This window comes from Palaemon carinicauda, chromosome 33 (genome assembly GCF_036898095.1).
Source record: "Palaemon carinicauda isolate YSFRI2023 chromosome 33, ASM3689809v2, whole genome shotgun sequence".
NCBI classification, from domain to species: Eukaryota; Metazoa; Arthropoda; class Malacostraca; order Decapoda; family Palaemonidae; genus Palaemon; species Palaemon carinicauda.
This window is the reverse complement of record NC_090757.1, coordinates 62,993,836-63,008,826: the sequence shown is the minus strand read 5'-3', so window position 1 is coordinate 63,008,826 and position 14,991 is coordinate 62,993,836. Positions and strand designations below refer to the sequence as shown.

Genomic DNA, 14,991 nt, shown 5'->3' with positions numbered 1-14,991 from the left:
TCTACGCATTCCCACCGTTCAAGATTGTCAACAAGGTACTGCAGAAGTTCGCCTCTCACGAAGGGACAAGGTTGACGTTAGTTGCTTCCCTCTGGCCCGCGAGAGAATGGTTCACCGAGATACTTCGATGGTTAGTAGACGTTCCCAGTAGTCTTCCTCTAAGGGTAGACCTTCTACGTCAGCCACACGTAAAGAAGGTACTCCAAAGCCTCCACACTCTTCGTCTGACTGCCTTCAGACTATCGAAAGACTCTCGAGAGCTAGAGGCTTTTCGAAGGAAGCAGCCAGTGCGATTGCTAGAGCAAGGAGAGCGTCTTCCATTAGAGTCTACCAATCGAAGTGGGAAGTCTTCCGAGACTGGTGCAAGTCAGTTTCTGTATTCTCGACCAGTACCTCTGTAGCTCAAATAGCTGTTTTTCTCTTATACCTGAGAAAAGGACGATCCCTTTCAGCTCCCACTATCAAGGGCTACAGAAGCATGTTGGCATCGGTCTTCCGGCATAGAGGCTTAGATCTTTCCAAACATAAAGATCTGCAAGACCTCCTTAAGTCTTTTGAGACCACCAAGGAGCGTCGTTTGGCTACCCCTGGATGGAATTTAGACGTGGTACTAAGATTCTTCATGTCAGACAGGTTGGAGCCGTTACAATCAGCCTCCCTGAAAGATCTCACTCTTAAGACTCTTTTCCTGGTATGCTTAGCCTCGGCTAAAAGAGTCAGTGAGATTCATGCCTTCAGCAAGAACATCGGATTTTCGTCAGAAAAAGCCACTTGTTCGCTACAACTTGGTTTTCTAGCCAAAAATGAGCTGCCTTCTCGGCCTTGGCCTAAATCTTTCGATATCCCCAGCTTATCGGAGATCGTAGGCAATGAACTAGAAAGAGTCTTATGCCCTGTTAGAGCTCTTAAGTTCTATTTAAAGCGTACTAAACCTTTACAAGGCCAATCTGAAGCTTTATGGTGTTCAGTTAAGAAACCATCCTTGCCTATGTCAAAGAATGCTTGGTCAGACTTTATCAGATTGTTAATACGAGAAGCTCATTCACATCTGAGTGAGGAAGACCGAACTTTGCTTAAGGTGAAGACGCACGAATTTAGAGCTGTAACAACTTCCGTGGCCTTTAAGCAAAATATATCTCTGCAAAGTATAATGGACGCAACCTATTGGAGAAGCAAGTCAGTGTTCGCGTCATTTTACTTGAAAGATGTCCAGTCTCTTTACAAGAACTGCTACACTCTGGGACCATTCGTAGCAGCGAGTGCAGTGGTGGGTGAGGGCTCAACCACTACAATTCCCTAATTCCTTATCCTTTTAATCTGTCTCTTGAAATGTTGTTTTTTTATGGGTTGTCCGGAAGGCTAAGAAGCCTTTCGCATCCTGGTTGATTTGGCGGGTGGTCAAAGTCATTTCTTGAGAGCGCCTAGATTAGGGGTTTGATGAGGTCCTGTTGTATGGGTTGCAACCCTTGATACTTCAGATCCTAGGGGTCGATCAGCATCCTAAGAGGATCGCGAGGCTCCGTAAGGAAGACGTACTTAAAAGGCAGAGTAATTGTTCAAGTCGACTTCCTTACCAGGTACCTATTTATTTTGTTTTTGTTATTTTGATAACTTCTAAAATGAAATAAAAAACTCTTAGCTCATAAAAGTGTAAACATATATTACTGGTCTCTACCCACCATCCTGGGTGTGAATCAGCTATATAATCACCGGCTAAGTTAAATATTGAAAAATGTTATTTTGATTATAAAATAAATTTTTGAATATACTTACCCGGTGATTATAAATTAAATGACCCTCCCTTCCTCCCCAATAGAGACGCAGTGGGACGAGGAGAAAATTGAGTCTTTGTTTACATTGAGAGCTGGGTATCTGGTCGACAGATGGCGCTGTTGGGCACACCCGCAACCTGTGTAGCGATCGCTGGCGAGTTTTTCCGTAGAGTTGTCTTTCGAGCAACAGAGTTGCAGCTATATAATCACCGGGTAAGTATATTCAAAAATTTATTTTATAATCAAAATAACATATTATCTTCGAATTTGTCATGTTGATGGAGTGGTGAGAGAGGTCAATGCTCGAGTGCTTGGACGAGGATTGAAACTGTTAGACGAGAATGACCATGAATGGGAGGTAAATCAGTTGTTGTTTTCGAATGATACTATACTGGTTGCAGACGCGGAAGAGAAGCTTGGCCGATTAGTAACAGAATTTGGAAGGGTGTGTGAGAGAAGGAAGTTGAGAGTTATTGTGGGTAAGAGTAAGGTTATGAGATGTATGAGAAGGGAAGGTGGTGCGAGGTTGAATGTTATGCTGAATGGAGAGTTACTTGAGGAGGTGGATCAGTTTTAAGTACTTGGGGTCTGTTGTTGCAGCAAATGGTGGAGCGGAAGCAGATGTACGTCAGAGAGTGAATGAAGGATGCAAAGTGTTGGTGTCAGTTAAGGGAGTAGTGAAAAATAGAGGGTTGGGCATGAAAATGTAAAGAGAGTTCTGTATGAGAAAGTGATTGCACCAACTGTGATATATGGATCGGAGTTGTGGGGAATGAAGTGACGGAGAGACAGAAATTGAATGTGTTTGAGATGAAGTGTCTAAGGAGTATGGCTGGTGTATCTCGAGTAGATAGTTGTAGGAACAAAGTAGTGAGGGTGAAAACGGGTGTAAGAAATGAGTTAGCAGCTAGAGTGAATATGAATGTGTTGAGGTGGTTTGGCCATGTTGAGAGAATGGAAAATGGCTGGCTGCTAAAGAAGGTGATGAATGCAAGAGTTGATGGGAGAAGTACAAGAGGAAGGCCAAGGTTTGGGTGGATGGATGGAGTGAAGGAAGCTCTGGGTGATAGGAGGATAGATGTGAGAGCGGCAAGAAAGCGTGCTAGAAATAGGAATGAATGGCGAGCGATTGTGACGCAGTTCCGGTAGGCCCTGCTGCTTCCTCCTGTGCCTTGGATGACCACGGAGGTAGCAGAAGTAGGGGATCTAGCATTATGAAGCTTCATCTGTGGTGGATAATGTGGGATGGTGGGCTGTGCCACCCTAGCAGTACCAACAGAACTCGGTTAAGTCCCTTGTCAGGCTGGGAGGAACGTAGAGAGGAGATGTCCCCTTTTTTGTTTCATTTGTTTGATGTCGGCTACCCCCCAAAATTGGGGGAAGTGCCTTGGTATATGTATGTATGACGATTATTTTTCCCCCTTGAGCACCCTAGGTTAGGTTAGGGAAGTAAAGGAAACATCATTAGGATGTGTCCATGTTGAAACAGCCCTTTGGATTTTCTCTTGAAGGTAATGCCCAGCTATTGAACAGTTCTACTTTTGGCCTCAGGAACAGTTAATCATATATGCTGAATGCACTTAGGTGTTGAAGTGGTACTGAATTTACTCATAGTAAAGAACTTCAGGTTTGTAAAGTTAGGAAAAATACAAATTATTTTCAAATTTGTCATTTGCAAAGACTTATATTTAAACATGAAAGCCTATTATTTCACAGCCTTTTAAAATGTATTCTCAGATACATCCAGAAAAGTACTATTTGTACAGAAATTGATAGGGACTGTACTACAGATTAAGGGCTATATAAGCGATGGTTTACTAATCTTAATACTTTACTGTTGCTGGACATTATATTTGACTTACCTGTACAATTTTTTTCATCAGGTGGAATATGCCTATCCTCCGTTAACAAAAGATAATGAGTGTGAACTTCCTGAATTGTGGCGTCATCTGCCATCCCTCTGTTTACCTGATGGTGCGCACAACCATGAAGCAGACACAATCTTCTTCCATTTACCGCATTTAACAAAGACGGACCAAACTGTATTTGGCGTATCTTGTTACAGACAAATAGATGCTGAGGTATGTTTTGAGTTTGTTCCGTAACTGGAATACAAACTAATGCTATTTAATAGGGTTTTTTTCCGTAACTGGAATACAAACCACGCTATTTATTAGGTGTTATAATTTTTGGCGGAGCTGAAATGACGAGCCATTAAAATTTAGCGAGGGTTAACTACCCACACCGCTAGTTAGCGGGGGTAGACGGGGTTAGCTTGCTACCACTCCCGTTCACACACCTGGGATTTAGTCACTTTACTTTTGGCTTGGATCGAGAGCGGTTGGTTCCTCTCTCCCTCCTCGCCTATTCTGGACTGTCATTAATTTTTTTCTTCTAACTTACTTTTTCTTATACTTGTATATGTATGAAAACATTCTTAATGTTTATATATATACAGTGATACCTCGGTACTCGACCATAATCCGTTCGAGATCCGTGTTCGACCTCCGATTTGTTCGAGTACCGAATTTTTTTTCCCCATAAGAAATAATGGTATATATTCTATTCCGTTCCCAAGCACTCGAACAGGCCCAAAATATTAATAAAACGTGTACCTAAACAACAATAATTATCTAAATGTGTATGAAATTGGTCAGAAAATCCTATAAAACAATTTTAAACCATTTACTGTACTAAAATAAAACAATTTTAAACCATTTTCTGTACTGTAGTGAACATACCTTTGAGCAGCGGTTCGATGGCATACAGGGATGGATGTGGAGAGGATGGAAGGGGGAGGTTACTGCTTGGAAGGAGAGTCCCCTTCCATGATGTGGCGGGGTAGTTCTCCTTCAGGAGTTGTTTCTCTCTCCAATGAAAGGGTGGGCAGATCTATTTCAGGGGTTTCTTCTCTTCTTTGTCTCTTCTTTGGAGGAGAAACAGGCTTTGATGTAGCAGCTTTCTTTTCTTTTGTGAAAAACTGGTCTATTGTTAATTGTTTCTTCCTCCTCTGCAGTATTCTTCGAAAATGATACATGACACTATCATTAAACATATGCACTGCCCGGTTTGCTACTGCAATTTCTGGGTGGTATTTTTCAGCAAAAGCCTGCACATCTGCCCACTTGGAACAAATTTCATTGATGAGAGAACTTGGAACATCCTCCCTTACCTCATCCTCTTCTGAAGATTCCTGCTCCACAATCAGATCCTGCTGCTGTTGTTGTTGCAGGTGCAACAATTCCTCCACAGTCAACTCGGTAGAATGGCTTTCTACAAGCTCATCAATATCATCCTTGTCGACCTCAAGCCCCAAACTCCTGCCCATGACAACAATTTCCTCAACGACATCAGTGTCATCAGAAATTACAGGGGTAGCAGTGCTTGGACCCGCCTCTGGTTGGAAACCTTCAAACTCCCTCTCTGTGACACATGATGGCCACAGCTTACGCCAGGCAGAGTTCAATGTCCTATAGGTCACACCTCGCCAAGCTTGGTCAATCATGTTAACAGAGTTGAGGATGCTGAAGTGTTCCTTCCAGAATTCCTTTAGGGTCAACTTCGTGTCACTGGTCACTTCAAAACACTTTCTGAAAAGGGCCTTGGTATAGAGTTTTTTGAAGTTTGAAATGACCTGTTGGTCCATGGGCTGGAGTATGGGAGTAGTATTGGGGGGCAAGAATTTGATTTTGATAAAGCTGTATTCTTCTTTCAAGTCATCCTCGAGACCTGGAGGATGTGCAGGAGCATTGTCCATAACCAGAAGACATTTCATTGGCAAGCTCTTTTCAATGAGGTAAGCCTTAACCTGGGGGGCAAACACTTCGTTTATCCACTCAGTAAAGAATTGTCTTGTGACCCAAGATTTAGTGTTCGAGCGCCACATAACTGGTAGTGCACTTTTACAAATATTATTTCGTTTGAACACCCGGGGGTTGTCCGAGTGGTACACTAACAAGGGTTTGATCTTGCAATCGCCACTTGCATTTGCACACAGCAACAATGTTAGCCTATCTTTCATTGGCTTGTGACCTGGCATCTTCGTCTCGTCCTTGGTAATGTACGTATTGGCTGGCATTTTCTTCCAAAATAACCCAGTCTCATCACAATTAAAGACTTGTTGTGCGATCAAATTTTGTTCATTTATGTACCGATCGAATTCCCCCACGTATTTATCGGCTGCAATTTGATCCGAACTAGCTGCCTCCCCATGCCTAGTAACACGATGAATACCTGTTCTATTACGAAACTTTTCAAACCAACCCCTGCTCGCTTTAAATGTAAATGAATCACTTTCACTGGTACTCGGACTTTTCTTCACTAATTCTTCATAGATATGCAACGCTTTTTCACAAATGAACGCTTCACTAACACTTTCCCCGGCCAACTGTTTTTCTTTAATAAATATTAAAAGCAACTTTTCCATCTCCTCAATCACTTGTGGCCTTTGCTTAGTTACCGCCGTAACTCCCGTTGCAACATTCGCCTTCTTAATCATTTCTTTATGCTTTAAAAACGTAGAAATGGTCGACTTCGCCATTCCGTATTCTACCGCTAAATCGGACACTCGTACACCATTCTCATATTTCGCTATAATTTCCTTCTTCAACTCGATCGTTGTTTGCACTGTTTTCCTCTTCTCCTTCCCCTTAACACTCATTACTTTCTTGGGACTCATTATGAAAGCTAAAAAAGCAATTAAAAGCACTGAAAATCACTAAATCACAACGAATGCTGATCGCGCGTTGTCTGAGTGACGCTCTCGAGAGAACTGATGCTTCCCGAACAAGCGAGAGTGGCCGAGATGGCGCGATCATCACAAAGCCCATGCGGTCGTCACGTGTTCGGCTGGTCGAGTACCGAATTTTTGGTCGAGCACCGCAGCAAAAATTTCTCGAAAATTTTGGTCGAACTCCGAATTGTTCGAGTATAGAGTCGTTCGACTACCGAGGTATCACTGTATATATATATATATATATATATATATATATATATATATATATATATATATATATATATATATACATATGTGTATAGAAATGTGATAAGTTTCCTTTTCAGTGTTTGTGCTGTGTGTGTGATACATATCCGACAATGACACTTGCGTACATTAGCAAGGCCAGCACAGTTCCACTTCATGGGGAACGACCTCTCCCTCTTTGGTCCATCGGTCTTCCTGTCGGCATATAACCGTTAACTCGGCCACCGCAGTTGAATCGTCATTGCCTGGACCCTCTTCATTCAACTATTGTCTTCGCCTTTTCCTTTTTTCCTATGTGAAACATGGTTTTTTGAGCAAAGGGAATGTGGCCTCTCAAAGATTGACTACGGTCTTTCGCTTCTCGAGGTCGTTCACCTTTACAACAACAGTGTACTATTGGGGAAGCTCCTTTCCCGTGCGCGGGTTAGGTTGCTCTTCCGATTGTTTGTCTCAATTATTTTTAGTGAAAATGTAATTGTATTTTAACTTTTCAATTGTATTTTAACTTTTCAGGTTTTCTCTGTGGGGAACACTTCCCTTCGGAGGGTCAGTGGTTCTCACTATTAGTAAATATTCTTAGCTGATTTAGATAATTGTAATTCTGTTTGTTCCGACACAGATACAAACCTTCGCTATTTATAGGGTATTACTTTCGGCGCAGCTGAAAGACGAGCCATGATAATTTTAGTGAGGGATAACTACCCCATCCGCTAGTTAGCGAGTGGGGGGGTGGGGTAGACTGGCTACCCCGCTCACTCACACCTCTCGGCTGAGTGACCACTTTACTTTTTGGCTCGGTAGAGGACGGACATGCTGCCCTTCTCTCCCGCAAAGACTTGCCTTGATGTTTTTTGTTTATTTTTTATTTTTATTTTTTGTTTTTAAACACAAGACTTACCTGGTGGTTATATATATAGCTTACGTCCCTGACGTCATGGCAGAAAAATTCAAAACTCGTGCCAATCGCCGAGTGGATAGCCAGGTGTGCTACCCATGCGCCCCTGGCGAGGTACCCGGAAACCATTCCCTCGGTATTCATATCTTCCCTGCGGCGCTAGCGGTAACATTGGTTGGATATTCTCCTCGCGCTTTGACTGATTATTGCTATCCCTTTGGTGAAGTACAATAATTCTGGTTTTTTGACTCTCGCTTGATTGATTTCTCGTTTGGATACTCTAGTTATATGTTTGGATATTGATTTTTTGACCCTTGCTTGTATTTGATCTCTCTGTGAAAGTTCAAAATGGCTACCCCCTCTAGTGGTTTTAGGGTGTGTGCTAGTGGGTGTAAGACCCGTTTATCAAAGGCCTCCATTGATCCTTATTCATTATGCATTAAATGTAGGGGTAAAGTTTGTAAACTTGATGATAGGTGTGATGAATGCCTTATTTTGTCTGATCATGAGTGGCTTAATTTCGATTGTTATATTATTATATTATATTATAAAGATAGGGTAAGACGTAGTTCTTCTCTTTCTTCTAAAGGTTCCTCTTCCTATGTCACTGTTCCTATTCTTTCTCCTGTAGTGGTAGTTCCAGATCCCGCTACGAGTATCATGAATGAACCAACACTTAAAGATATGTTGGCTATCCAGGCATTGGGTACGAAGGTAGAGTCTGTCGCTGCGGATAGAACTCAGTTATTGGCTGATGTTAAACAGCTAAAAAGTGAAAGTGTTAAAGGTACAGTGAGTGTTATTAGTGCTGTGGAGGGTACGCCTGCTCGGGCTTGTCGTTCTCCTAGTCCTGGACTTCTTCTAAGCTCCCCAACCCCTGGGAGAAGGAATGTCGAAAGACGAAAGGAAACGAGAGGCATTACTTCCCGAGCAGACGTTCCCTCGAGCTTTCGTGATTTTTCCCAGGATGTTCGCTCTTAGCCTAGAAAAGGCGAAGTTAAAAAGTTTGGCTCATCATCGGAGGATGATTTACCTAAAAGAGGTTGGAGTCAAACTTCTAGATCTCTTAAGAGGAAAATTGACCCATGTCCTTCCAGGACATCGCAAGCAGGCTGTAGTCATTGGAACAGTCTTGAACGTTTTTTGTCTGAAGGAAGCTTGCCTTCTAAGCGGCCTGCTAGGGCATTAGTTGAAAATAGTCCTGCTATTGAGCAATTATCCGACCTGGCCGTAACATCCTTTCATGCTCCTTCGCCTCCTTCAGATTGGATCTCACCCGCTGTTCGCTCTAAGCGGTCTTTGAGCGATGGAGAGGAAGAACTTGCGATTAGTGTTTCGCAAGACTCTAATTTTAAGATGTTGCAAGAAATGCAGCAAAAACTTTCAATTTTTATGAAAGGCTACCAACCTACTGAATCCTCCTCTCTTAACACTAAGTGGCGCAAGGCAGAGAGTCGGCGAACGCTTGGTGATAAAGTTTCTAAACGCGTTGAGTGTGCGGCTACGCACAGAGATGATAGGGAAAGTAAACGTTCTCCACGAAAGGCTGATCTCTTGGGCTTTCAGGAAGTCGAGCGTTCTCCTAATCGAGCTGCTGTTCATGTGCTTAGCAGTGATTGTGATTGTTCTGCTGAAAGCGCTTTCAAGCGTTCAGCTAGGTGTAATGTCGAGCGTGCTCTTGAGCGTCCTCCCGTCGAGCGCTCAACAGAACGCGAGCGTCCTCCACGATGTGACGTAGAGCGTGATGTCAGGCGTTCAACAGAACGAGAGCGTCCTCCACGACGTGACGTAGAGCTTGATGTTAGGCGTTCAACAGAACGCGAGCATCCTCCAGAGCGTGACGTAGAGCGTGACCTCATCGAGCGTTCAGAGTGCAAGCGTCTTCCCATCGAGCGTTCAGCTGAACGCGAGCGTGACGCCAGGCGTCCTCTCATTAAGCATTCATCGGAACGCAAGCGTTCTTACATCGACCGCCCTCTTGTATGCGATGCAGAACAACAAACATCTAGACAGGACTTTGAACTTAATGCAATGGTTCTTAACTCTGACCGTGCGGATCGCGAGCGTTCTGAGGAGCAGCGAGACTTGTTATCAGAGGAAGAAGCTGATGTTCCTCTTTCACCTTCCGAACCCTTTGAGGAGTTATCTGAGGATGAGGACTCTAAATCTTTTCGTCATTCGGTAGACTTAAAGAAGCTGATGAAGATTTTTCCTTTTGAGTTCCCAGAGTCTTTTATTCCTGTGGCTCCATGATCGCCTCCATCAGAGTTTACTCTAGGGAAACTTGAGAAAAAGTCTCTGTTCACTAAATTGGTGCTCTCTCGTTCATCTAAAAGAGCACTTAAATTAATGGGAGACTGGATGGGTGCCAAGAAAGAGCAAGGGAAAGCGGCCTTCGCATTTCCCCCTACTAGGTTGGCTTCTAGATCTAGTGTTTGGTACGATACGGGAGAGGTTCTCGGCTTGGGAGTTCCTGCCTCTGCCCAAGGAGATTTCTCAAGCCTGGTAGACGCTCCTCGTAGATCGGCCATGAGGAAGACTAAGGTGTTTTAGTCTACTTCTGAATTAGACCATTTACTCAAAGGTGTTTTCAGAGCCTTCGAGGTATGTAATTTCCTTGATTGGACTCTGGGGCCCTTGGGCAAAAAGATGACTACACTCAAGGAAGGAGACTCTTCGAACCTAATCCACGTCATGTCATGCATGGATAAGGCTTTGCGAGACGGGGCTAATGAGTTAGCTGCAATTTTTACAGCAGGAATTCTCAAAAAGAGAGCCCAATTGTGTTCGTTCCTGTCTGTGGGAGTTTCATCCTTTCAGAAATCAGAATTATTATATTCTCCACTGTTGTCATCTCTGTTCCCACAGGACCTTATTAGGGAGATTTCTTCTTCATTAACACAGAAGGCCACTCAAGACCTGGTCTTGAAGACGGCAAGGAAAGTGTTGCCACCTTCTTTTGTTAGCCGCAAACCTAAAGAGGTTGCTCCTTTTCAAAAGTTTTCTCAGCCCTTTCGAGGAAGACCTTCCATTAGAGATAACTTCAGATCAGATGGAAGGGGGACTAAGAAAAGAGGAGCAAGAACAGGGCGAAGCAGAGTCTGACTGCTTTCGCCTTCAGGCAGTAGGAGCCAGACTAAACATCTACTGGCAGGTGTGGGAGAAGAGGGGTGCAGATCCTTGGTCAGTCCAACTTCTAAGGAAGGGCTACAGGATCCCTTTTATAAATCAACCCCCTCTAAGGTTAACTCCTGTGGATCTCTCTCCCAAGTACAGGGAGGAATTAAAGAGGCAAGCATTACAGCTACAAGTGTCTTTCATGTTGGAGAAGGGAACTGTAGAAAAAGTACAGGACTGGAAGTCACCAGGCTTTTACAACCGCCTTTTCGTAGTTCCCAAGAACTCAGGGGGATGGCATCCAGTTCTGGACGTAAGTGCTCTCAACAACTTCATCCAGACAACAAAGTTCTCAGTGGAGACGACGAAGTCGGTGCTTGCAGCGGTAAGGAAAGGCGACTGGATGGTATCACTGGACCTTCAGGATGCTTATTTCCATATCCCGATTCATCCAAAGTTCAAGCACTTTCTGAGATTCGTTTTCCGAGGAGAAGTCTTTCAATTTCGAGCCCTGTGTTTCGGCCGCAACACCGCCCCACATGTCTTTACGAGACTTATGCTCAATGTAGCAAGGATGCTCCACTCAAGAGACATCAGAGCCTCCCTGTACCTGGACGATTGGCTTTTAAGAGCCCGCTCTCAAGATCGCTGTCTGAAGGATCTTCAGACAACTTTGAAGTTGACGGAAGAATTGGGTCTTCTAGTCAACAAAGACAAAGCTTCACTGATACCTTCTCAAGTGATTATATATTTAGGAGTGATGATTTGGAGTCAGATTTTTCGGGCTTTTCCGTCTCCCTTAAGGACGGAGCAAGCACTAGAGAAGATACGTGCGTTTCTAGGAGAGCAGAGGTGTTCTGCGAGGAGGTGGATGAGTCTGTTGGGAACTCTCTCCTCTTTGGAACAGTTCATCTCTCTGGGAAGGCTGAACCTTCGACCAATCCAATTTCACCTCAACTCTTGCTGGAACAAGGAGAAGGATTTGGAGAAGGTGTGTGTTCCGATCACGAAGTCAATGAGACACTGCCTGCAGTGGTGGAACGACCCGATCAAATTTCAAGAAGGTTGCTCATTAGAACTGAAGAGCCCAGACCTAGTGTTGTGTTCCGACGCCTCGGACTCGGGGTGGGGGCCAATACTGGGCAATGTGGAAGCATCAGGGGTGTGGATGGAGATTCAGAAGTCTTTCCACATAAATCAAAAGGAGCTACTTGCAGTTCTTTTGGCCCTGAAGAGCTTCGAAGGGTCAGTATGAAGCAAAGTGATTCAAGTCAATGCAGACAACACCACGGCATTGACCTACATTGCCAAACAAGGAGGAACACACATTATTTCCCTTTGCGAGACAGCGAGAGAGCTGCTCATTTGGGCAAAGGAAAGACAGGTGACCTTACTTACAAGGTTCATCCAGGGGGAAAGGAATGTTTTGGCAGACGGTCTCAGCAGGAAAGGACAAGTCCTATCCACGGAGTGGACTCTACACCTAGAGGTGTGCAAGAGTCTGTGGGAACTTTGGGGTCGCCCTTGAATAGATCTTTTCGCGACTGCAAAGACCAAGAGACTAGAGACATATTGCTCCCCAGTGCCAGATCTTGAGGCAGTACACACAGACGCATTCCTGCTAGGTTGGGCAAATCTAGATGTGTAGGCTTTTCCTCCGTTCAAGATTCTGTACAAAATTCTTCAAAAGTCTGTGACAAACAAATGGACCAGAATGACCTTGATAGCCCCCCTCTGGCCCTCAAGAGAATGGTTCACAGAGGTACTGGAATGGATGGTGGATACTCCCAGAAGCCTCCCTTTACGAGTAGATTTACTCAGACAGCCTCACTTGGTAAGACACTATCATAATCTCCAAAGTCTTCGACTAATTGCCTTCAGACTATCGAAAGACTCACAAGAGCTAGAGGCTTTTTGAAGGAGGCAGCTAGGGCGATTGCAAGGGCTAGGAGGTCTCAACCATCAGAGTCTATCAATCCAAGTGGGAAGTTTTCAGGGAATGGTGCAGGGTCAACTCTGTTTCCTCTTCCAGTACCTCTGTAGCTCAGATTGCTGATTTTCTTTTATTCCTGAAAAAGAAACAAAGTTTTTCTACGTCAACTATCAAGGGATACAAGAGTATGTTGCCGATTGTGTTCAGGCACAGGAACCTGGATCTTTCAAATAATAAGGATCTACAAGAACTAATTAAATCCTCTGAGACAACAAAACAATAACACCAGGATTCACCAGCTTGAAATCTGGATGTTGTGTTAAAATTTCTGATGAGTGACAGGTTTGAACCCCTGCACTTTACATCTATGAAGGACCTCACGATGAAAACCCTTTTCTTGTTTAGTCTGGCAACAGCCAAGAGGGTTAGTGAAGTCCATGCTTTTAGTAGAAATGTGGGTTTTCAGGACGGTAAAGCGATCTGCTCATTACAATTGGGTTTTCTCGCTAAGAACGAGCGCCCTTCCCAACCTTGGCCTAAGGCCTTTTAGATTTCGCACCTGGCGAACGTGGTTGGAAACGAGCTAGAGAGAGTTTTATGTCCAGTAAGGGCCCTCAAGTTTTACTTAGACAGAACAAAGACTTTAAGAGGCAAGTCGGAAGCACTGTGGTGCTTCGGTGAAGAAACCTTCCTTGCCAATGTCCAAGAATGCTCTATCTTACTTTATTAGACTTCTATTTAAAGAGGCTCATTCTTACTGCAGTGAGACAGACTTTAGTCTTTTGAAAGTAAAGACCCACAAAGTAAGAGCAGTGGCAACTTCAGTGGCATTCAAGCAAAATTGTTCCTTGCAAAGCATTATAGACACAACCTTCTGGAGAAGCAAATCTGTGTTCGCCTCACACTATTTGAAAAATGTCCAGACTATATGATGACCGATATACTCTGGGACCGTTTGTAGCAGCGGGTATAGTAGTGGGAGAAGGATCCGCCACTACTTTCCCATAATCCTAATACCTTTTCTTTCTCTTGGAACTTTTATTTGGTGATTTTATGGTTGTCTTGTGGAGATTGTGACAGTCTTCCGCAATCATTGATTTGTCAGGTGGTCTTTTTTGTTCCTTGATACTGCCCCGGATTGGGTGTTAGAGGAGGCTCTGTCATAAAGAGGTGTGATCACTGGTTGGCAGCTCCTAGGGATCTTCAGCCCCCTGAGAGGACCGCTGGATCTCATAAGGATAGCAGACATAATGGCAATCATTGAAGTCAGCTTCCTTATCAGGTACGAAACCCTTAAGTTTGTTTTGTATTTTAGAAACTCTTAAGCAGAATTCCAACTATATTGGCTGTCTCTAACCCTCCACCAAATGTGTTAATCAGCTATATATATAACCACTAGGTAAGTCTTGTGTTTAAAAATGTTATTTTCATTATAAAATAAATTTTTGAACATACTTACCTGGTGGTTATATGTAATTAAAATCCCCCCCTCCTCCCCTCTAGAGACTAGAGGCATGGAAGATATGAATACCGAGGGAATGGTTTCCGGGTACCTCGCCAGGGGCGCATGGGTAGCACACCTGGCTATCCAATCGGCGATTGGCGCGAGTTTTGAATTTTTTTGCTGTGACGTCAGGGACGTAAGCTATATATATAACCACCAGGTAAGTATGTTCAAAAATTTATTTTATAATGAAAATAACATTTTTCTTGTGTGTTTTCATTTATCTTACATATATATGAGTGTATATATGTATAAATGGAAATATATGTTGTTAGATACGTGTAACTTTAATTGCTGTTGACATTGTATCCAACTGCCTCCGCCGTAAGGGAGTTGTCATTGCCGCCCTTCCCTGCGACTGATGGTCGGCAGGTTCTCAACACTGCCGTGTGTTTGTTTCATTACTGAATTAAAGTGTATTACAGTTCAGCTCCCTTTCGAGGAATTATCTTACAAGGAAGGTGACTTATTCCCCGAATAGTGTATTTTGTGCAACGGAGCATGAATTGTAATTGATAACAACTTCCCTTTTTCACAGGTAACAGTGACGTAGAACACAAGGCCGGGTGCTACAGCTGCCTTGTTCGTTATCCTGCGCTCCATGTGGTGGCTCGTGAGCTGCCCTCATTACGAGGTAGCATTCGCTGTCAACCTTCAACTTGATGTTCCTCCTTCGAGGGGAACTTCTCTCTCTCTCTCTCGCGAGAGAGAGAGAGAGAGAGAGTGATTTTTATTTACGCTTATGCTTTTTCCCCATAGAGCTGGGAGAAAGCTTGCCTTAGGCGATGT

At 43.7% G+C, this 14,991-nt stretch overlaps 1 protein-coding gene across 4 annotated transcripts in view; it reads left to right on the top strand.

The window, feature by feature from the left end:
- The window catches only part of LOC137625967 (late secretory pathway protein AVL9 homolog), a 463,937-nt gene that overhangs the window by 67,536 nt on the left and 381,410 nt on the right, over positions 1–14,991 (top strand). For all 4 annotated transcript variants that reach the window (XM_068357038.1, XM_068357039.1, XM_068357037.1 and 1 more), the window contains exon 2: positions 3,656–3,853. In XM_068357038.1, coding sequence (XP_068213139.1) covers positions 3,656–3,853 — 198 coding nt within the window. The remainder of the gene's footprint in view (positions 1–3,655; positions 3,854–14,991) is intronic.